The sequence below is a fragment of the Mercenaria mercenaria genome, chromosome 18, assembly GCF_021730395.1.
Source record: "Mercenaria mercenaria strain notata chromosome 18, MADL_Memer_1, whole genome shotgun sequence".
Classification (NCBI taxonomy): Eukaryota; Metazoa; Mollusca; class Bivalvia; order Venerida; family Veneridae; genus Mercenaria; species Mercenaria mercenaria.
In genome coordinates, this window is record NC_069378.1 from 34,584,601 (window position 1) to 34,608,096 (window position 23,496).

A 23,496-nucleotide genomic window follows, 5' to 3' on the forward strand; every position below is an offset into this window, starting at 1 on the left:
ATTTATTACGAATAACTATCGGCTGCGTGCCCTTATTTAACATCTTTTTACTTTACATGGGGTTTGAATGCGTAACTGTATATATCACCGAATCACAAAATTGTAGTATCATATTGATGACATAGTTCGCCGAATCAAATCATATGTATTGATTTTCTAACTATCAAAGCGCTGTACGTTAGCGCATGTGCATTTTTGGAATGGATTCTTTTCATACACTTACTAAAGTAAATCACCTTCCATCAGTACTGTACTCAGTACGTTGATTAATCTTAGTAATTGTAGTTCTTTTTAACTTTGCACGTAATGAGCTTCATTTCTGAACAGCCTGTTTCTATTTCAGCTACACATCGTATAAATGCAGCAAATCATTTACATTTGCCATACAATGTCTAACCAATAATTGTAACATACACTATCGCTAAAATTCACCTTCTATGTCTATGCTTAGCAATCGTTAACAGTGCGCGTTGTCAAAGATAGATGTTAAAGGCAAAGAAAATGTCCTATATAAGTGACACCCTCCCCAAAATGCCAGACATCTTAATCCCCATTAAACAGGATTCTGTCTGGTCCTGTCTGATAATGGTCCATAAAACCCCTGTAGACTCTCACCTTTATTAAATAAAATAAAATAACTATTTAAAACTGAATAAGAGAAACAAGTATTTTTATGCCCCCGAAGGGAGGCATATAGTTTTTGAACCGTCTGTCGGTCTGTCGGTCTGTCAGTCTGTCGGTCTGTCGGTCTGTCAGTCTGTCAGTCTGTCCGCATTTTTCGTGTCCGGTCCATATCTTTGTCATCGATGGATGGATTTTCAAATAACTTGGCATGAATGTGTACCACAGTAAGACGATGTGTCGCGCGCAAGACCCAGGTCCGTAGCTCAAAGGTCAAGGTCACACTTAGACATTAAAGGATAGTGCATTGATGGGCGTGTCCGGTCCATATCTTTGTCATCGATGGATGGATTTTCAAATAACTTGGCATGAATGTGTACCACAGTAAGACGACGTGTCGCGCGCAAGACCCAGGTCCGTAGCTCAAAGGTCAAGGTCACACTTAGACATTAAAGGTTATTGCATTGATGGGCGTGTCCGGTCCATATCTTTGTCATCGATGGATGGATTTTCAAATAACTTGGCATGAATGTGTACCACAGTAAGACGATGTGTCGCGCGCAAGACCCAGGTCCGTATCTCAAAGGTCAAGGTCACACTTAGACATTAAGGGATAGTGCATTGATGGGCGTGTCCGGTCCATATCTTTGTCATCGATGGATGGATTTTCAAATAACTTGGCATGAATGTGTACCACAGTAAGACGACGTGTCATGCGCAAGACCCAGATCCGTAGCTCAAAGGTCAAGGTCACACTTAGATGTTAAAGGTCTTTTTTCATGATAGTGCATTGATGGGCGTGTCCGGTCCATATCTTTGTCATTCATGCATGCATTTTAAAATAACTACGCATAAATGTGTGACACAGTAAGACGACGTGTCACGCGCAAGACCCAGCTCTGTAGGTCAAAGGTCCTAAACTCGAACATCGGCCATAACTATTCATTTAAAGTGCCATCGGGGGCATGTGTCATCCTATGGAGACAGCTCTTGTTTTTTAATATTACGATCTTTTTATCTAAGTAACAAAATAAAACCAGAAAAAGTTTATCATGGCTGGATTTTATCAGAAATTAAAGAAGACTATGAAATGTGTTATGTGAACTGAGTTACAAGAAATCTTTATCAATTGCAGAAATTTCTGACTTTGATTTTGAAATATATAGTTCCCTGTGTGTGGCCTAAATACATTTTCTTTTATTTCTAATAAAATCCAGCAATAAAGAGATATCATTGTTCAAAACACACATGATTTATTATTTATAAGACGTGTCTGAATGCATTTTCTTTTATTTTTAATAAAAATCCAGCAATAAAGAGATATTATTGTAATAAAACTTGATTTATTAAAAAGCAAAAATACTGTTGTATCTTATCACTTAGTTTGTATAGCCCCAATTTAATCAGGCTCTCTAAACTCGTTATAAAGGTGAGAACTGGTTTGCTATAATGGTGAGAATTATCACATGCAGTCTATGTACTGCACAGTAGCTATACAGTAGCTTATTATGATAAACAGAAGCTAGTCTATCAATGGTCCAGTCTTGTATATATAATATACGCAGACCGTATCAGCGCCATAGGCCAAATACCTCGCATACCAGAATCAATGTCTTTAAAAATAGTAAAAACACAGAAATTATGTGCATCACAAAGACAAATTAAAAGAGCTATTTTACAGACCAGGTAAAAAGTAAAAGCAGGAAATTGAATTAGAACTGACAGAAAGGTGGCAGCTGCCCAACAAATATTTCTAAGCTTGGACTAGCTTGCAAAAACACAGGGAGACTGTTCTACAGACGTATACGTCTGGGGGGAAATGAGTTTGCATGATAGTGTGTTTTTGAGTACGGTATCAAATAGTTCAGGTATCTAGTTCTTCTAAGGTGACTGTGGTCAACAAAAACAAGGCGTTGTTGTATCTTATACAACATTGTAACTACTCTGATCTTACGGCGTTGTTCTAGGGCTTGCCAGTTTAGTTCATTTAACATTTTGGAAAAACTACTGGTGTAACTGTAATCATTATAAACGTATCTTGCTGCTGATCTTTGAACTTGCTCTATTTTGAGGGTTAGATATTTTGCCTTGGATGCCATATGGTGGAAAAGTTCTCTAACTGGGGTCTAACATTATTTTTATATGCAGCCTCTTTGACTCTTTTATTTGGAGTTTTGACATTTCGTTTGAGGAATTTTAGAGATTTTTTTTGCTTTGGATGTTATGTTGTTGATATGACTGGTCCATGATAGGTCTTTGCTGATGGTTACACCTAGATAATTGGCAGAATCAGCCGATTTTAAATCGATGTCATGTAACTTATAGAGGAAGATTACAAGTTTTCTTTTGCGACTGACTCTGAGGACTTCACACTTGTCTGGATTGAATTCCATGGACCACTCAGACTCCCAGGTTTCAAGGCTTAAAAAGTATTCCTTAGAGCTTGTGTATCATTGTTGGATTTAACCGTAACATAGACTATCTTATCATCTGCGAACAGCCCCACTTTGCCCTTAACACTTTCAGGCAGATCATTTTTTTAGGAAAGGAAAAGGCAAGGTCCAATGATCGAGTCTTGAGGGATACAAGAGAGGACGGGGAGACTGTCTGAATTTTGACTTTCAACGACAACCTGCTGGTTGCGACCCTGAAGGAAGAACTTTACCCAAAAAGTGACCTGTGGGTTCACACCTAACCTTTGTAACTTATGGACTATTTTATGATGATCTATCTTACCGAAAGTTTAGCTGAAATCCATGACTATGATATCTGTTTGTTGACTAAGTTCTAAGCTGTTGATTTCTTGGGAGAAACTTATTTGCTGGGTTTCGCAGTTGTGCTTTGACCTGAAACCATGTTGATAAGGGCTAAGGATATTAAACTTATTAAAGAAGGACATAATGTTGGAGACCAGGATGTGTTCCGTTAGCTTTGAGGCGATATGGGGAAATAATTGGAGGGTTTACACTTTGGACATTTTATATGCAGGGGCAATGACTGCATGCTTCAAGTCATTAGGGACAATACCTTTACTGAGTGAGATATGGAATATGTGAGTACAGACAGGGGCTATTTCTAAGTAACCTAGGTGACAGTTCATCTGGGCCAGAGGCTTTGCTAGGATCTAGGTTTTTCAGGAGCTTTTCCATCCCGTCCTTGGATATGGTGACCTTGGGCATGGCTGGCTGATTTGCAGCAGGAGTCAGCAACTGTTTGCATAACAGGGCGAGACTAAGGGGCTGAGGCCGAAAGAAAACTGACTCAAATTACCGATTAAGTATATTGGCTTTACCTTTCACCTTTCAATCATTTTGGATCCTGAGCCTCTAGCCGTTTGACGTGGATTGAAGTCAGGTAGACAAATTATGTCACTCTGGTTAGACCACTGAGAGTTTGATCACGCTCTAGTAAAGTCACAGTCACCGTGGTCAGTGATCGAATTCACTCAAAATCAAGTGTCACACATAGTCCAAATATAAATAGTCCTAATCTTTCTTCCTTTCCTCGTGCCCTTTCTCAATAGCATCGTGTTTTCTTTTTGTGTGTTTATAAGTTTATCTATAGCCGCCACCAGTAACCCATATCGGCGACTTCTCCAGAAGACTGTTAGTAATGTAAGTAGGAAGATACAGAAGATGCCTCCATTTACAGAGGCTTCCCTGGTTCTTTAGCGTGCCAGGTGTAAAGCATCCATACACGGGACACTTATCCCAATGTTAGTACTTTTGGTTGGAGGAGCGGGAGCTCAAACTCACGACACCTGGTTTTGTAGTCAGACAGTATTACTACTGGACCACTGCTTCTGCTCTAAACTTTTATGTCCCTAGGTTTACCGGGCTTCTTTAGACTTCGATGAGATGGATCAATATCTGACCTCTGAAAGTTAACTTCAAGAGTTTCACAAAGCGACGGTACATAAGGTGAAGGTATTTATAGGTTAAAAGCTGGTAAAAACAACTGTCTCATGTATTCAGGGGAGGTTTGAAATGAGAGAGGGTTAAGACTATGCTTAAACCTCTCTAGGTCAGATATTAGGACGGTAGTACTTGGCAAGCTGTTCCAAAGAACTTATAATAGCTGGCAAAGGTGTAAATTTACCTGAAGGAAAGGGGTGCATGTGGCGCGTCATTCTCACGGGCATTCTCTGATGATACGATTCTTTATTGCAATATAGGTCTATGGAAATCTGATATGCTAGAAAATGTCGAAGAAAACGATATCAATATCATGTAAGCAGGTTTTATATGAAATAAAGAACAGACTGATTTGGTGTCGGTCAGCCTTATACGGTATGGAACGGAAAATCGTAGGAACCTTGATACCTGGTACCGTGTAAATTTAGGAACCAGCCGACCGTCAACATTTTTTTTGGAAGTGTTTGAGTTAATTTGACATCAAAAAATGGGCGGTGGAGGCATTGAAGTGCCGGAAGTCCCCCACTATTCACAATACAAGTGGCAAAACTACCCGCAGCTGGTTGAACATCAGAAAAAATTGGCTGAACACGGGCTACACGATCCATGGGCAAGGTGAAATATAGTGGGTGGGGTATAAAAAAGGGAATCTTGGACGTTTCGACCCCAAGACATTTCGACCCCAAGACATTTCAACCCCAAAATTTAATTTTCTTGGACAATTCGACCCCAAAGACATTTCGACCCCAAGACATTTCGACCCCTCAGAAATAGTTGTATGTTTTCATTTTATATTTCTTCCATTTTACATATTTTAGAAAATATGAATATATAGATCTATATAAATATTCTATTTTTAAATACATGTCAGTGAATAAACCGCGCTGGTCGGAAAGGATCGGCCGTATGTTTATTATTGGAACTAATTGAGTTATTTCTTCATGTTATTTTGATAATCTAAGAAGAAAATATATTATGAAAAAACAGTTTTTAAAAGAATTATATCATGTTTATATATGAATATAAAAACGTTTACTGCATTTATTGCCAAAGCACGAATAATGTCCTTTGATTAGTCCTGATAGAGTTTGATTGGATTATCACACCTATTGATTATATCAATTAATCAGTATATTTGTAAGCACACACAAATGACATGTGACAAACAATGTCTAACAAGGTAAGTGCAGTTAAATATGATAAGCTTTTATTTCAGGGTTTTTTTTTATTCTATAGCAGAGGCCGAATATCGGCCTCGTCCCCCAGCCGAGGATTTCCCCCACAGCCAAGGATTTCCCCTACCGCAGTCGAAATTCCCCTTCGTCCGAAATTCCCCCCCCCCCTCCAAAATCGTAAACAAAGCAATGGAGATTACTCCCAGCGATTTTCCCGACCGAATATCGGACCCGTTCACAATTGCAGACGGTCTTTCAAAATTTTCAATGGGTGTGAAAACCTTTAGAAATAGTAGAAAAATGTTACAAGAGCGTTCAGTGGACCCGAGGTTCCGGTTTTGACCAGCGAAAATCGATAAAAACTCTATCTGACTCGCACATAATATGCCGTGGGCGTCTGCTTGTCTCGCGGTAATACTCTTTGATGCGTAACGAGTTTGAAAGCTCTGCCCCTTGTCAATCAAAATCCCAGTGAACTTCATACTGTTTGTCGACACCAGCGTAAGTATGACAGTAGGCGGAGCGTCGTATGTTAATTAGCTACTGACAGATGTCATTCACGCCACGCGCCGAGTGACACGTGGTTATCATCAGTATGTAATATAGATGATTGATAAACAATGCAGCGTCAGATTAGCGTGTTTGTACCTCTTGTTAATTAGCGGTAACAGCTTATGCTGTATTGTGTAATATGTGTTGTTAATTTAAAGTAATTATTTTATTTGCTTGATTCGATTAAATAAGCCGGTCGGCCGTTACGCAAATTTATTATCTTTGCCGAGGTATTTTGCTAGACCAAAATAAAATATAAATGTTTTAAGTAATCAGATATTATAAGTATGGAATAGTTCTGAAAAAAGATGAAATTTTATCAAGAATTTTTAATGTTTGCTTTCGTTTTTTTCATATTTGTCACACGTTTTCGCGATCGTGATTTTCGGACTTTCTTATCCTTTCTTAAAAGATTTTCTAGTACAATTGAAATAAAAAGCCAACAAAAGTATGCATTTAATAATAATATGATGACTCTTGCAAAAGCAACTCTTATTTTAAAGCATATTTTTGTGAATAAAAGCATGTGACCTTTAAATATTCAATGATTTGAGCATTTCAACTCTCCCCACCCACCTTGTTACAATGATAAGTGAACATTAGTGCAAGTCCATCTATTGCTAAGTGACAGTGTGTATAGTTGCTAAAAGTTGCAAGAATATGTAATAAAAACATAGTTTAAAGTGTTTATTATGCATAATTGTAAATTCCCCCCTGAGTGAAAAAATCCCCCAAAACTGCTCGTCGCGGGCTATTTTCTTCCCCCAATGACAGGCTGGGGCCTCTTCCCCCAGTCGTAAAAAAAACCCCTGCATTTAATTTAAAAGCTAACAAAATTATGGTGATTGTGGTTCATCCACGAGTGCGCAAATTTCCCGTGCGCTCAACAAATTTTCAACTTCGTATAAAAACGTTTTGTGCATTTTATTTTCCTTTTGTAAATTAATTATTTATTTGAGATATTATTGAATTCTATCATAAACCCTAAAAATACGATTTATTAAAGAAATACCTGTGTACATTAGAATATTTTAGGACATGGAAATTCCGAATGTACAAATTTCCAGTGCGCACGCCGATTTTCAATCATGTACAAGACGTAACGCGCAAAAGTATTTTAATTTCCTTTTGAAAAATAATAATTTATGATCTATATGTTTGAATTCAGTCATAAATCACTTCAAAAATACCATTACGGGTTTATTTCAGTTATGGCAATTTCCCGCGTGGTCGCCGAATTTCAGTCTCTTATAAAATCGTTTTGCTTAAAGAATTTTATTTATCCTTCTGAAACTTATTATTTATATTATACACGAATGATTTCTGCAATAAACCCTACAAAAATACCATTTATTAATAAAAAAAAGGGTGTATTTCGGTAATGGAAATTTCCCGCGCGGTCGCCGAATTTCAGTCTCGTATAAAGTCATTTTGCGTGAACGCATTTTATTTTCCATTCGTATTTTATTCATTTATGATATATATGATTGAATTATTTAAAAAAAACTTCAAAAATACTTTTAACTTACAAAATACAGGTGTATCCCGGTTATGGAAAATGTATTCCGGCGTATCCCGGTTTTTTAGGTGGATTCCGGTTTAATGTGTGACCGAAATCGCTTGAAGTTGCTTAAATCATACTTTTAAAATCATACATTAAATCACGTGTATTTGCTCAAATATTTAATATAGAAAAAAGTAATTCGGCTGTCACATTTTCTTTACAGATATAAAATATAATAATAATTTTTTCCCCGTTTTTAACAGAACAGTACTCACATATTCTTACATTTTGCAGAAACGGGGATTTCGTGTTTGATATTTTACAACTGGAAGGAATGTCGTACATAGAAAAGAAAAGAGCAGTTTGTAAATAACAAAAATCATATTCTGTAAAGCAAATACTTTATGTGTGCGTCAAAATCGCGTACGAAAATAACATTAAATGCGAAAATAAGCAATATGTTGTTTAATTTCCTATTGTTTTCTTTACATTTTCGCCCAAATTAAAGATAATGTTGACACATGTTTATAAATATCCGATGTCACCACAATCGCTTGTTAATTGCAATGCGCACTGCAGATAAATGCACACCTGCTGTATATCAACAAACAATTAATCAAGGTGTGATAATCCAATCAAAAGATTACGTGTTTCTGATTATGATTTTAAATATCAGTATAATGAAGATGATGACATCTTAAACTTCTTTGAGTTACATTATAATTATTTATATTTGGTTGAATCCCCATAGAAATGAGATGCATATATCTTTCGAAAAAAAAAGTCAAATAAAGATAAATAAATAAAGAGGTATTAAAGATGTGACTTTATTAAAGTTATTTTCATAATTAAAATCGGCGAAATCGGCCCATGATTTATATAGCCGTGTACTAAAATAGTCTTTAAGATGATTTGAACATATAAATAAACACCAAGTATGAAAATATGTTATATGAAGGTTATTTTAAGATAGATAATCAGAACGATTTGTTCATAAATTATTTACGTAATAAACGCGGTTGATACATAAATCCCGTTATTTTAATAATTTATAAATGATGATTATTTCGGTATTGTTCGGTATTGTGAGATAAAAATCACTCATTTTTTCATATGAAGGCATGTACTGATATAGACTTTAAGAAATTAAAAAAAAGAATTTTAGAAAATAAAGAAATTTAGACAAATAGATCTATGGCCCATTTTTGTAAAAAAATCTTATTTTCGCGAAAATAACCGTATTTTAACATTTTAAATTAAATTGGTAATTAAGCGTTATTACATTTTGAAATTGCTCAATTATCTATAGATTAAAGCTTAATTATAATAATGACGGCATTCTTAGATGTTTTTAGGCATATCATTGAATGGGGTCGAAATGTCCAAGGAGTTGGGGTTGAAATGTCTTGGGGTCGAATTGTCTCTTGGGGTTGAAATGTCTTGGGGTCGAAATGTCTTGCTAGCTAAAAAAGGCAGTGACTAGGGGTCCGGTAACAGGACCTCTAGACAACCCGTATAGGTGCAGGCTAGAGGTCCAGCAATCAATATGAATGCTGAGAAATTTATTACAAAGAGCAGGCTATTTAATATTTAGTATTTAAGACATGGATTTTGCTCATGAATTGTTGAATTGGTTTTACTGCTTGAGTAAATAAATATTAATAACAGCGACTACTGCAAATTGCTGTTAAAATTTTATATTTAATATGCATCAAACCCGAGCGAGAGCTGATATTTTTATACATAAAATATTTAACAAAATAAACATAATATCTATAGGCATACATTAGTCCAACTAATTTGACTCGATTGATCAGGTCGGCATGACGTCACATCCGGAGCAGTCGATTATGCAAATCACCTTGGGAGGTGAAAGCAGGACCCGGCAATTCGTAGCGAATTAACTAGCGATGTGGGTTGTGATGTTTTTATTTTCAAATAAAACAAATCAAGAGGTTTTTTTTTGTATTATCTACAGTCCTTACGCTGTGGTACTATCTATATATTTTTCAAAAAAGTAGGGTTTTTGTAATAATTGATTTTGTGGCATTTTAAAACAGTCTGGAAAAAGTGACACATTATGTATTGTCAGCTCTTCGGCGCTACGGATAAGTTATAGTTAAAACAAGTTTCCAAATTTATTCAACATTTTCTCAGTTTGCATATATAAATATTGGAAGTGTCTATCGGCACGACCGTCGTGCCGATTATTTTTCTTATTCACACGACGGTCGTGCCGATTAGTATTCTTATTCGCACGACGGGTGTTTCGGTAGCGTTTCTATTTTTGGCGTAAGGTAAATCTTAGTTAAAAATACTAGCTGTTATAGCATCATGATTAATTCATCAATTGCAAATAAGTCAAAAGAATGCAAAGAACACATATTCTTGCATAATTAATAACAATTAATTAGCATACCTTTATGCCGTTATTTTACTTTTCATATTATGTTTTAATTAAATAAATCGTGTGCAAGTGATTCAACATAATGATGGCAGGTGCATGCAAAAATTGTACTTTATGGAGATCTGATAAGTCTTTAAAAAATTGTTCCCGGTAGCATGCTAAAAAAAATAGGGTAGGTACGTCCGATTTTTTAAAATTATTTTTTAAGAGACATCAGCAAATTGATTTCTAACATCACTGACCATGTTTAAAGCATAAAAAGTGCAGTTTTGCAACTTTTTGTTAGAGAGTTGTTCAAAAAAAATCTCCAAGGAATAAACGGAAAACTTCAGAAAAGATAAACTAAATTTCACATACGTATACAGTATTTTCAGTTGTATCAGTAACGAAAATAATCAACATAACTTTCAGTCATGATCATCGTGCGAATAACGAAATTATCGACACGACCGTCGTGCGGATAGCCTCTGCCATAAATATTAAACAAAACTAAATATCTGAGAACATAACAATTTTTTTATTCAACTTCTTTGCTTAAAATCGTAGCAGTTGTTTCTTTCATCTTTCAGAGAATCTTTTAAGTGTCTTGAAAAATAATGTTATTTCCTTTTCAAGAATGAACAGATCAAATAAATAAGTAAATTAATTTTCTGATTTTTTATGTCTTTTTAAAATAAGCTGATAAGCTGATTTTCTAAATGTTTTAATGCTCTGAAATAATTATATTGTTGCCATTTTGCTGAAATGTATTTTGTGCGATATATTTTATTTTGTTTTATGTAAAATACTATAATGTTGAAGTACATCAAGTATGAAAGTCATTTAAATAAAGTTGAAAACTTACACTTTATTCTATGTAATCTTATTGCAGTCTTTTTTTTTTTTTTTTTTTTTTTTTTTTTTTTTTTGAAGAAATGTGAAATGTCCTTCCAGTCAAAAATTAGTTTGGTGAATTGATTTTAAAATTTCAAATGAACTATATGCCTATATGCTCGGGCATGTGTATTAATTAAGGTTTTTTTATGTAGTAGCTCTCTTAATCCCTTTGTCAATAATTGACATGCAAATAAGAATAATGTGCATCTTCCAAATATCATAAGACCCTGAAGGCATACATCAAACGGATAAGACAGGAAATTACCATAAGGCCCCAAGGGGTACATCAGAGGAATAAAACAAACAGGAAATCAATCTGTTTATTAGTGATAGTCATTAGGAACTGGTCGAAACTGATTTTCATTAATATACCACATACTGATTGGTTTCCATAGTGATTTATGACTTATGACTGGAATGTATGCTTTAATTTTGTAGTATGTGGAAGCAGTCAATTGTGACAGTCTATAACAATTAACAAAAAAATATGGATGCAAATTATCGTTCACAGTTTTAAATAATTGACAATTTACTACAAAGCAGACAGTATTTTCTTAAATAGAAGTCATCAATTTATTGATACGTCCTGGCTTTTCGTAAAAAGAAGCTAGCATGCAGTTATTATATATCATTTTATCTCCACATGTAACATATAAAAATCCCTTTGTGTTATAAGTGCAGAAAAAGATCTTATATTGTGATCCTGATACGCTTCGAGCGAAAAAATCCCTTCTGCAGTAGGCTATTTACGCATAATGTACTATTAAGCTTTCAATTTTGACACCTCTCATTAAATCTCACACGAATCAGAATTTAGGTAAGAGGTGTTGATTTAATTAAATTTGGCGTGACTGAATCACTTTTGACACCACAGTTCAAGCTATCTGGCTTTCAGAACTATTTTAATGGCAGGCTACAAAATAGAACGAGAAAAGTGAAACAAATGGATTAACCTAATTAGGTGAGCTAGATTCTCTATTTTATCTATTTTTAAAAGACCTCCAATTTTTTAAATTATGATTTTCATCCAGTCCGTCACAAATATGACACCTCGCAGCTTACACGGATCAGTGATGAATATCACGTCTGAAACCTAAAAAAAGAAAGTTTTCTTTCACAGGAGTGATTTCTGGAACATCATGCTACATTATAAATTCACTGACTTATTAATATTGCCCAAAATTTAACTTTAAGCAAAGAAAAACAACCAGCACTAGTGAAACATGAAACGCTTTTCAATTACAATTTAGCGTTTGCTGTCACCTCGGCTTGTTGCTACGCAACGAGATACGCTAAAGTGCCCGGATATCCGACCTGATCAGTCCTAGGAAATATTGAGATAATTTTTTCATATGGGCAATATCCCCACTCAGTCAAACACTCGAAAGACCAAAATAGTTGAAGCAATTTCCGATGAAATTTTCATCGCTGCCGACTCTTTACATGCTACAAGTTTAAATGCCGATTATTTCACGAATTGGCCATAAATTCAAATAAAACTTACATGTATCAAAAGGGGATTCAATTCCTCATTGATTTATGTAAAAATTATCAAATAATATCCAAAATTACGAATTTTCTGGTGATTTAAACCTATGTATGTACTTTACACGATTAACGTTTACCGCATATACACGCCAGTATGCGCAAGCGATAAAAGTTTTAAAACCAATAACTTTAGTCTAGATGACTGTGTACTGTGATTCATCCTCCATTATTTTGGTCCTTCAAAGTTTTGACATTTAGATTGCCAGTCACAAATATAAAACAATCTGAATATCAAATTATTTTGACTAAGGCATACATATGGGTCACACATTAAACGGGAATCCACCTAAAAACCGGAATACACTCTCCATAACCGGAATACACCAGTATGTTTTTAATTAACCCTTTAATTAAAGGTATATTTGAAGGTTTTTTGACAGAATTTAATCATATATATCATAAATGATTAACATACAAAAGGAAAATAAATTACGTTCACGCAAAACGATTTTATAAGAGACTGAAATTTGTGTGTATTTCGGTTTTGGAAATTTCCTGCGCGCTTGCCTAATTTCAATCTCTTATAAAATTGTTTAGCGTGAACGTATTTTATTTTCCTTTCGTATGTTAACTCCTTGGGGCCGAAATGCGACTAAAGGCGCTATATTTTCTACCCCCGTAGCGTCGATATCCGACTATACGCGCGTTATCAGGACTCCCCAGGACGGCGACTGACGAGTATAGTCGCGGCACCGGGATCATGTGATTACGTCACATACTTGTTAATTTTTGATAATCCTGATAAAAGCAAAATTATTTTGCATACCGGCTATTATTTCTTAGATGTTACAATTATTAATTATGCTAATTATTAGTTTCCTTGTTAAAATAAATGTTTGTAAATATGCGGTAAAGGAAATAAAAAAGACGAACTCCGCTGTGTTTCGTTCATACAGTATTTCAAAAGATTAAAATAATGTCGGCTGCCAGAGATTTTTCTTACATTGAAGAAAACATTCATTATTATGCTGATTTTGACGTATCAGTTCCGTCGGATGATGATTCCGACGATGAAATTTCATTATCAGAGAAATGAATGGTTGGAAAACGTTAAGTTTTAGAAAGCAGAAATATTCGTACAATTACATCGCATTAGATTCAAATGGATAAAAATAACACAGCAAAACATGTTTCATACATAAAAATGAGTGTAAACGCTTTTTGTAAATTTAATAATTCCTCAAAGATGGGTGTAAATATTACAACTTAACTGTCAAAGTGCGTGACACACAACGTTTGTGTACATGTTTAGAAATTAATTTACATCAAAATTAACCATCTATATTCACTCAAAAAACGGGTGTTAATTTTTAGCAATGCTGATGTAAATACTCTGTGTTAATAATGTATTTGTATTTATTGGAATTTATTGTGTTTACATGTGAAAAAAGTAATAAAATCGGAAATGTTCAAATTTTTATTAAACGCAATAGGTGTGTAAAAATGGTGAATGTTTCGAAGTGAAATTATTAATCTATTTGGATATAAGTTACGGACGAAAGTGGATATGTATAAATATTTGTTCAAACTTGGAAGATTTTATAAGTATAGTTTGATTTACACCCATGTTAATAATATTTCAATGCATGATTTCAATTGACTGCATGCGAGTGTGATTATGATAAGATCAGATAATGTTCTTCGGCGTCAGGTGGTAATTCTTATCTCGCCGCGGCAGGTATATTATGATATTGGCCTCAGGGAGTTAATTATTTATGGTATATATGATTAAATTCTGTCAAAAACCCTTCAAAAATACCTTTAATTTAAAAAATACAGGTGTATTCTGGTTATGGTAAGTCTATTTCGGTGTATTCTGATTTTTAGGTGGATTCCGGTTTAACTGTGACCGCAAATAACTGTAGCATTCTTGGGCATGCTTTGGGGGCATTTGTCACCAATAGTGACAGTCCCAAAGTAAGAAAGTACATTATTGCCCAATTTGAACTTAAAATTTTCAAATTATGGTTCTAGTTATGCCCCCGGCATCTACTGATGCGGGAGGCATATAGTGATTGTCCTGTCCGTTCGTCCTTCCATCCGTAAAAGGTTAACCAAATGGGATCGTTTTGTCTAGCATCAATACCTCTTACCAGAATGACTTGGTACTAATGCAGATGTAACCTGTGACCATTCCTCATCTTCAAACATCACCTGACCTCAGTTTGACATTGACCTCGTTTTGGACTTAGATTGCTTTGTATGGGCCATCTCTTGGTTAACCAAATGGGACCGTTTCGTCTAGCATCAATACCCCTTACTAGAATGACTTGATACTAATGCAGATGTAACCTGTGACCATTCCTCATCTTCAAACATCACTTGACCTCAGTTTGACTTTGACCTCGTTTTGGACTTAGCTTGCTTTGTATCAACAAGGATGCCACCGGGTCATCAAGCGTTTATTGAACGCAGCTTCTTGTTGTTTTATTGTAGTGTTGCTGCTTTGTCTGGAAAATTTAAGTCAACTAAACAAAAGTTGTAATACACTGTTGACCAGGTATTAAAATGGCATCCCACATTTGTAAATATTATCGAAAGAAGATACCTTTACAAGACTTAGTACATATAATGTTATATTTCAGGTTTTCCCAATTTAGACAACTTTCCAGGACATTTTCCCCATTGGACCAGTGTTGATGGCATTCCCAAAATGATGAGAGAAAAAGCCTGTTCACTGTTATTAGAATAGAGCCTTTGAACACAGAATTGATTTTAAAAAAAAAACTGGTTTTCATGATGTTTCAGTATCTCAGACTCTTGTTTTATCTTTTCAGAAACCATGCTTGGAAATTTATCAACAAGTACACAAAAAATAAAACATTGCCATGGTATATGATGTGGACGGTCAATTATCCACAATTTAGAGGCTTTTCAATTGGAGTAGCAATCCTTGGTAAAACCTTTGATGATTTTTGTTCAGAAAAGAAAGGCTCATCTCTCCTTTGATTTAGTATTAGTATAATTCTAACTCATTTTTAGCTCACCTGTCACGAAGTGACAAGGTGAGCTATTGTGACCGCTTGATGTCCATCGTGCGTAGTCCGTCGTCCGTCAACAATTTCTAAAAAAAATCTTCTTCTTGAAAACCACTGGGCAGAATTACACCAAACTTCACAGGAATGATCCTTGGCTGGCCCCCTTTCAAAATTATTCAAAGAATTGAATTCCATGCAGAACTCTGGTTGCCATGGCAACCGAAAGGAAAAACTTTAAAAATCTTCTTGTCCAAAACCACAGGGCCTAGGGCTTTGATATCTGGTGTGTAGCATCATCTAGTGGTCCTCTACCAAAATTGTTCAAATTATCCCCCTAGGATCAAATATGGCCCCGCCCCGGGGTCACATGGCTTATATAGACTTATATAGGGAAAACTTTGAAAATCTTCTTGTACAAAACCACATGGCTTAGGGCTTTGATATTTGGTATGTAGCATCATCAACCAAGATTGTTCAAATTATCCCCCTAGGGTCAAATATGGCCCTGCCTCTAGGGTCCCAAGTTTTACATAGACTTATATAGGAAAAAATCTTTTTGTCTGAAACAACAACACTTAGACCTTTGATATTTGGTTAGTAGCATTGTCTTATGGTCCTCAACCAAAATTGTTCAAATTGTACCCCTTGGGTGAAAAGAGGCCCTGCCCTGGGGGTCCCAAGTTTTATATAGACTTATATAGGAAAAAGCTTTAAAAATCTTCTTGGCTGAAACCATACAACCTAGGCTTTTGATATTTGGTGTGATGCATTATCTAGTAGTCCTCTACCAAAATTGTTCAAATTATGCCCCTGGGGTTAAAAGAGGCCCGCCCTGGGGTCACTTAGTTATTATGTGAGTTATATAGGAAAAATACTTAAAAAAATCATCTGATCCTATTTCCAAGACTGTTTAATTATAATTACCTGATGACCCCAAGTAATATGATGTCACTTGACTGTGACCTTGACCTACTGACCTACTTTCTTGTTTTTTAAGATACAGCCTTGACATTTTGATGACATACATAGTTTTGCACACAAATCATAAAACTGAATTTCATTGACCATGAATGTGACCTACTGACTTTCTTAATATTTTATCATCATTTTGACATTTGAAACATGTAGCTCATATTACTCAGGTGAGCGATCCAGGGCCATCATGACCCTCTTGTTTGTAGTTTAGAACTAAAAGATAATGTAATGTATATTTAGTATTAGTTCTATGTTTTGTACTTTTGTAAAGGATTGACATGACTGAGAAACAAAGTCAGTTAAGGGACCATCATTAAAAGCTGATTTAGGTATAACTTTCATTAACTGTTGTGTTCACAATAAAATCTTAACTCTTTCTTTCTAACCTGCCATACCTCAGTGTGAGCTATTTTGCATCACCCACCATCTGTCCGTCCCTTCTCTATAGAGACTTCATTCCTTGAGCAACTCTTGAAGTCTCGCATGTTTTAATTAGTGAAGAGGGTGTGCATTAGATGTGAACATTTGTATATATATATACTACAGACTTGTAGTAGAAATCAGCCAAGAACCCAGTGCATATCCCTACACTGATAATGTTTGCCAGTTTGTTTTAGCTCGCCTAACTTTGTCAGTTTGAGCTATTAATAAAGGTGGATGATCTGGTATCCGTCATATATCATCAGCATTTTTACTTCAACATCATTCTCCTCAGAATTATTTCTAAAAATTGTTCTGGGGGAGACGTATTGATTTAGTGCTGTCTGTATGTCTGTCCATGCCTCTCCTCCGACAACAATGGAGGGATTTACGTCAAACTTTACAAGAGTCGTCATTGCTAAGCGTAGTTGTGCATATCATCAGCATATCCTGGTTCATTGAGTCATAGCCCTTGATTCTTTAATTTTTGTGTTTGGGCACTTCTTGTATTCTAGTATCATTTTGTAGATTCCAGCCAAAAATCACAGGAGTGATTATTGTCAAGCTGGCATAATTTCCAGGTTAGATGATTTTCAGATTTTATGATGTTTTGGTCACTTCTCTTATATTGAATGGCAAACTTCTACCGAACCTTACAAGAGTAATCAGTGCTAAGCCTAGTTGTCTGTATCTTGGGCATGCTCAGCTTCAGTAATTTTTAATCCCCCGCCGTGGCGGAGGGATTATAGGAATGGTCTGCGTCCGTAACAAAATCGTGTCCGGTCCATATCTCCTAAACCCCTTGAAGGATTTTCATGAAACTTGGGTCAAATGATCACCTCATCAAGACGATGTGCAGAACCCACGAGTCAGCCTTGTCGGTTCAAGGTCAAGGTCACAACTCAAGGTCAAGGTTTGAGCCTGCCATTTTGTGTCCGCTCTATATCTCCTAAACCCCTTGAAGGAATTTTATAAAACTTGGGTCAAATGATCACCTCATCAAGACGATGTGCAGAACCCATGAGTCAGCCATGCCGGCTCAAGGTCGAGGTCACAACTCAAGGTCAAAGGTTTGAGCCTTCCATTTTGTGTCCGCTCTATATCTCTTAAACCCCTTGAAGGAATTTTATAAAACTTGGGTCAAATGATCACCTCATCAAGACGATGTGCAGAACCCATGAGTCAGTCATACCGGCTCAAGGTCAAGGTCACAACTTAGGGTCAAAGGTTTGAGCCTTCCATTTTATGTCCGCTCTATATCTCCTAAACCCCTTGAAGGATTTTCATCAAACTTGGGTCAAACGATCACCGCATCAAGGCGATGTGCAGAGCTTATGAGTCAGCCATGTCGGCTCAAGGTCAAGGTCACAACTGAAGGTCAAAGGTTCGAGCCTTCCATTTCGTGTCCGCTCTATATCTCCTAAACCCCTTGAAGGAATTTTATAAACCTTGGGTCAAATGATTACCTCATCAGAACGATGTGCAGAAATTATGAGCCAACCATGACAGCTCAAGATCAAGGTCACAACTAAGGGTCGAAGGTTTGAGCCTTCCATTTGGTGTCCACTCTGTATCTCCTTAACCCCTTGAAGGATTTTCATCAAACTTGGGTCAAATGATCACCTCATCAAGAACTCATGAGTCAGCCATGTCAACTCAAGGTCAAGGTCACAACTGAAGGTCAAAGGTTTCAGCTCTGTATCTCCTAAACCCCTTGAAGGATTTTCATGAAACTTTGGTCAAATGATCACCTCATCAAGACGTTGTGCAGAATTCATGAGTCAGCCATGTCAGTTCAAGGTCAAGGTCACAGCTAAAATCAAAGGTTTTACCCTTTCACTATCCATGGCAGTGGCGGGGGATTTAGCTGTCATTCAGACTGCCTTGTCAGTGAAGTAATGGCCCTTGATTTGTCCAATTTTACTTTGTCCAGGCAACTGTTCCAATACCACCAGCCTGGCACCAGGAGGAATTACACCAGACTTTGCAGAAGTTGTTATTGCCAAGTCTAGTTGCGCATGCCATGCGCATGTTTCATTTTGTTTGTTTTTTCAGCAGAGTTATGGCACTTGATTTATCAAATTTTATGATGTTTTAGTCTGTTCTCTTAATAGTAGTGCAGATTTCCACCAAACCTTACAGGAGTGATCAGTGTCAAGTCTCATTATGCATAATGATAGACTTGTTCCAGTCAGTAATTTTCAGGGGAGTTGTGGCCCTTTAATTTTCAAATTTTATGATATTTTTATGCCCCCGAAGGGAGGCATATAGTTTTTGAACCGTCTGTCCGTCTGTCCGTCTGTCAGTCTGTCCGCAATTTTCGTGTCCGGTCCATATCTTTGTCATCGATGGATGGATTTTCAAATAACTTGGCATGAATGTGTACCACAGTAAGACGACGTGTCGCGCGCAAGACCCAGGTCCGTAGCTCAAAGGTCAAGGTCACACTTAGACATTAAAGGATAGTGCATTGATGGGCGTGTCCGGTCCATATCTTTGTCATCGATGGATGGATTTTCAAATAACTTGGCATGAATGTGTACCACAGTAAGACGATGTGTCGCGCGCAAGACCCAGGTCCATAGCTCAAAGGTCAAGGTCACACTTAGACATTAAAAGATAGTGCATTGATGGGCGTGTCCGGTCCATATCTTTGTCATCGATGGATGGATTTTCAAATAACTTGGCATGAATGTGTACCACAGTAAGACGACGTGTCGCGCGCAAGACCCAGGTCCGTAGCTCAAAGGTCAAGGTCACACTTAGACTTTAAAGGATAGTGCATTGATGGGCGTGTCCGGTCCATATCTTTGTCATCGATGGATGGATTTTCAAATAACTTGGCATGAATGTGTACCACAGTAAGACGACGTGTCGCGCGCAAGACCCAGGTCCATAGCTCAAAGGTCAAGGTCACACTTAGACATTAAAGGATAGTGCATTGATGGGCGTGTTCGGTCCATATCTTTGTCATTCATGCATGGATTTTAATATAACTACGCATGAATGTGTGACACAGTAAGACGACGTGTCGCGCGCAAGTCCCAGCTCCGTAGGTCAAAGGTCCTAAACTCTAACATCGGCCATAACTATTCATTCAAAGTGCCATCGGGGGCATGTGTCATCCTATGGAGACAGCTCTTGTTAGTCCCCTACTGGTTGAAAACCAGTTTCGGGGACTATAGGAATGCACTTTTCCGTCATTCCGTCCGTCTGTCCGTCCGTCCGTCTGTCCGTCCGTCCGTCCGTCCGTCCGTCCGTCCGCAATTTCGTGTCCGGTCCATAACTCTGTCATCCATGAAGGGATTTTAATATTACTTGGCACAAATGTTCCCCATGATGAGACGACGTGTCATGCGCAAAACCCGGACCCCTAGCTCAAAGGTCAAGGTCACAATTGGAGGTCAAAGGTCAACAGGGCTTTTTTCCTGTCCGGTCCACAACTCTCCCATCCTTGAAGGGATTTTAGTATTACTTGGCACAAATGTTCCCCATGATGAGGTGATGTGTCATGCGCAAATCCCGGACCCCTAGCTCAAAGGTCAAGGTCACAATTGGAGGTCAAAGGTCAACAGGGCTTTTTTCCTGTCCGGTCCATAACTCTCCCATCCATGAAGAGATTTTAATATTACTTGGCACAAATGTTCCCCATGAGGAGACGACGTGTCATGCGCAAAACCTGGACCCCTAGCTTAAAGGTCAAGGTCACAATTGGAGGTCAAAGGTCAACAAGGCTTTTTTCCTGTCCGGTCCATAACTCTCCCATCTATGAAGGGATTTTAATATTACTTGGCAGAAATGTACCTCATAATAAGACGATGTGTCATGCACAACTTTCAGACCCCTAGCTCAAAGGTCAAGGTCACACTAAACAGTCAAATGTTAACATAGCATGAACAGGGTCTGTTTCGTGTCCGGTCCATAACTCTGACATTCATTAAGGGATTTTAATATCACTTAGCACAAGTGTTCCCCATGATGAGACGACGTGTCATGCGCAAATCCCGGACCCCTAGCTGAAAGGTCAAGGTCACAATTGGGGGTCAAAGGTCAACAGAGTTTTTTTCCTGTCCCGTCCATAACTGTGCCATCCATGAAGGGATTTTAATATTACTTGGCACAAATGTTTCCCATGATGAGACGACGTGTCATGCGCAACACCCAGTACCCTAGCTAAAAGGTCAAGGTCACACTTTGAGATCAAAGGTCAAGAGGATTTTTTTCCTGTCCGGTCTATAACTTTGTCATGCAAAGCAGGATTTAGATATCAGTTGGCACAAATATTCCCCTGGATGAGACAACATGTCATGCGCAAGAACCAGGTCCCTAGGTCTAAGGTCAAGGTCATATTTAGAGGTCAAAGGTCAAATTCAAGAATGACTTTGTACGGAACATTTTTTCTTCATGCATGGAGGGATTTTGATGTAACTTGGAACAAATGTTCACCACCATGAGGCACCCTTGTTTTTAGAATTACGTCCCTTTGTTGTTACTATAAATAGATTTTATTATAACTTTTTTATTACTGGCGGTAGAGAAAAATCGAGACCACTTTTCTGTGGCACAGCATGCATGTTACATCCAATTTTTAGGTGTATTTTGACCTATCTCTACCTGGTAAAGGGTTTCTTGTGGACTTATATTATATAGATTTTTTTTTTTTTTTTTTTTTTTTTTAAAGATTAATTTCCCTTTGTTGTTACTATAAATAACTTACATGATAACATTTTTATAATCAGCCAAAAAAATTCAATATGAAAACAACTGTGGGTTTTTATATATGCACATTTTAATCCAAGTGTGTTGTTATAACATATTGTATATGTAGTACAATATTGTTTATACATCATTGACAGATATCAGTTCATTATGTTATACTGCAGTAGAGAAAATTAGGTGCCTTCCAGTAGGGGACGTTGTATTGCATGGCAATACTTCATTCACTTGTTTAACCTTGTCATACATAATCGGTAAAATTTCCACCAAACTTTACAGGAAATATCAGTGCTGAATCTAGTTATATATATATATATCATTGCCATGTTCTGGTTCAGTGATTTTCTTCTTAACTTGTCATATTTTACATTGTTTACACTACTTGCTGCATACAGTTAGGCTGAATTTCACCAAACCTCACCAGTGATTAGTGTGAAGCATAATTGTGAATATTATCATCATGTTCTGATTAAATGATTTTCAGCAGAGTCGTGACCCTTGATTTATCAAATTCTTTTATCTGGGCTACTTCTCTTGTACTGTTGGTTGGAACTACACCAAACTTCACAGGAGTTACCACTGTCAAGCCTAGTTGTGTACATTATTGGATTTTCACGGTTCAGTGATTTTCCCTGGAGTTATGGCCTTTACATTTTTCTGTGTAGTAAGTGGAGGGAGACATATATGTTTTTCATGAAAGACAGTCTTTAGTTACCCTAGAGCTGGTCTGTAGCATCCTTGCAGGGTCATTGAATAGAGGCACTTAGCCCCTTTAGGTGAGTCTGAAATATAAACATCTTAAGCAATTTCTTATGAACTACTTGATGGATATTAGTCAAACTTTGTCTGTAGCATTATTATATAGTCCAGGCAAACCTGAAAAAAGGCAGAATACTGTAAAAGGCAGATTTGAAATACAACTCTCTTTCTGTTTATTGCAGGTGGATATATAGCGTTTGACAAGCTGTCAGGACGTGCTGCCAAACGAAAGGAAAATGCACATCACTAGACAGTGGAAGTACAGTTAAACAATTTGAAAAACATATTTAAACTTGTGTGAATGACAGAAGCAGGTGGATGGAATAGATCTCTCAATGTATTGTGACAGAAAGTTGAAAAAAAGTCAGAAACAGGGTTTTTGTCATAAACAGATTATATTGATGTGTATGTTTATATGGAAATACTAAACTGTTTGGAGAACATTCTTTGGTATTTTGTAGCTTCACCACTTTGTTAGTTGAATGATTATTTGATAAAATGTGAGAGTAACATGGTCGTCATTTTTCTTATGGTCAAAACTGATGAAAACTTATCTGTGAATGTATCAATTCCTCACAGAAATTATGTCTCCTTGGTGGGGGTGGGGGGGGGAGAGACATTGTTTTTAGCTCACCTGTCACATAGTGACAAGGTGAGCTTTTGTGATCACCTTCGTCCGTCGTCAGTCCGTCCGTCCTTCCGTCCGTTTGTGCGTCAACAATTTCTTGTCTGCACGATAGTGGTTTCATTTATGATTTTATTTTAACCAAACTTGCACACAACTTGTATCACCATAAGATCTCGGTTCCTTTCTTGAACTGGCCAGATCCCATTACGGGTTCCAGAGTTATGGCCCCTGAAAGGGCCAAAATTAGCTATTTTGACCTTGTCTGCACAATAGCAGCTTTATTTATAACTTGATTTTTACCAAACTTGCACACAACTTGTATCACCATAAGATCTTGGTTCCTTTCTTGAACTGGCCAGATTTCAATATGGGTTCCAGAGTTATGGTCCCTGAAAGGGCCAGAATTAGCTATTTTGACCTTGT

At 36.9% G+C, this 23,496-nt stretch overlaps 1 protein-coding gene across 1 annotated transcript; it reads left to right on the forward strand.

Moving 5' to 3' along the window:
* The first annotated feature begins 4,943 nt into the window (after window positions 1-4,943).
* On the forward strand, window positions 4,944-22,955 carry LOC123538740 (NADH dehydrogenase [ubiquinone] 1 beta subcomplex subunit 3-like). Its single transcript, XM_045323040.2, has 3 exons — window positions 4,944-5,150; window positions 15,375-15,493; window positions 22,628-22,955. Exons 1-3 carry the CDS (start codon window positions 5,023-5,025, stop codon window positions 22,693-22,695), a joined length of 315 nt encoding a protein of 104 aa, XP_045178975.1. The 5' UTR covers window positions 4,944-5,022; the 3' UTR covers window positions 22,696-22,955.
* Window positions 22,956-23,496: the final 541 nt, after the last annotated feature.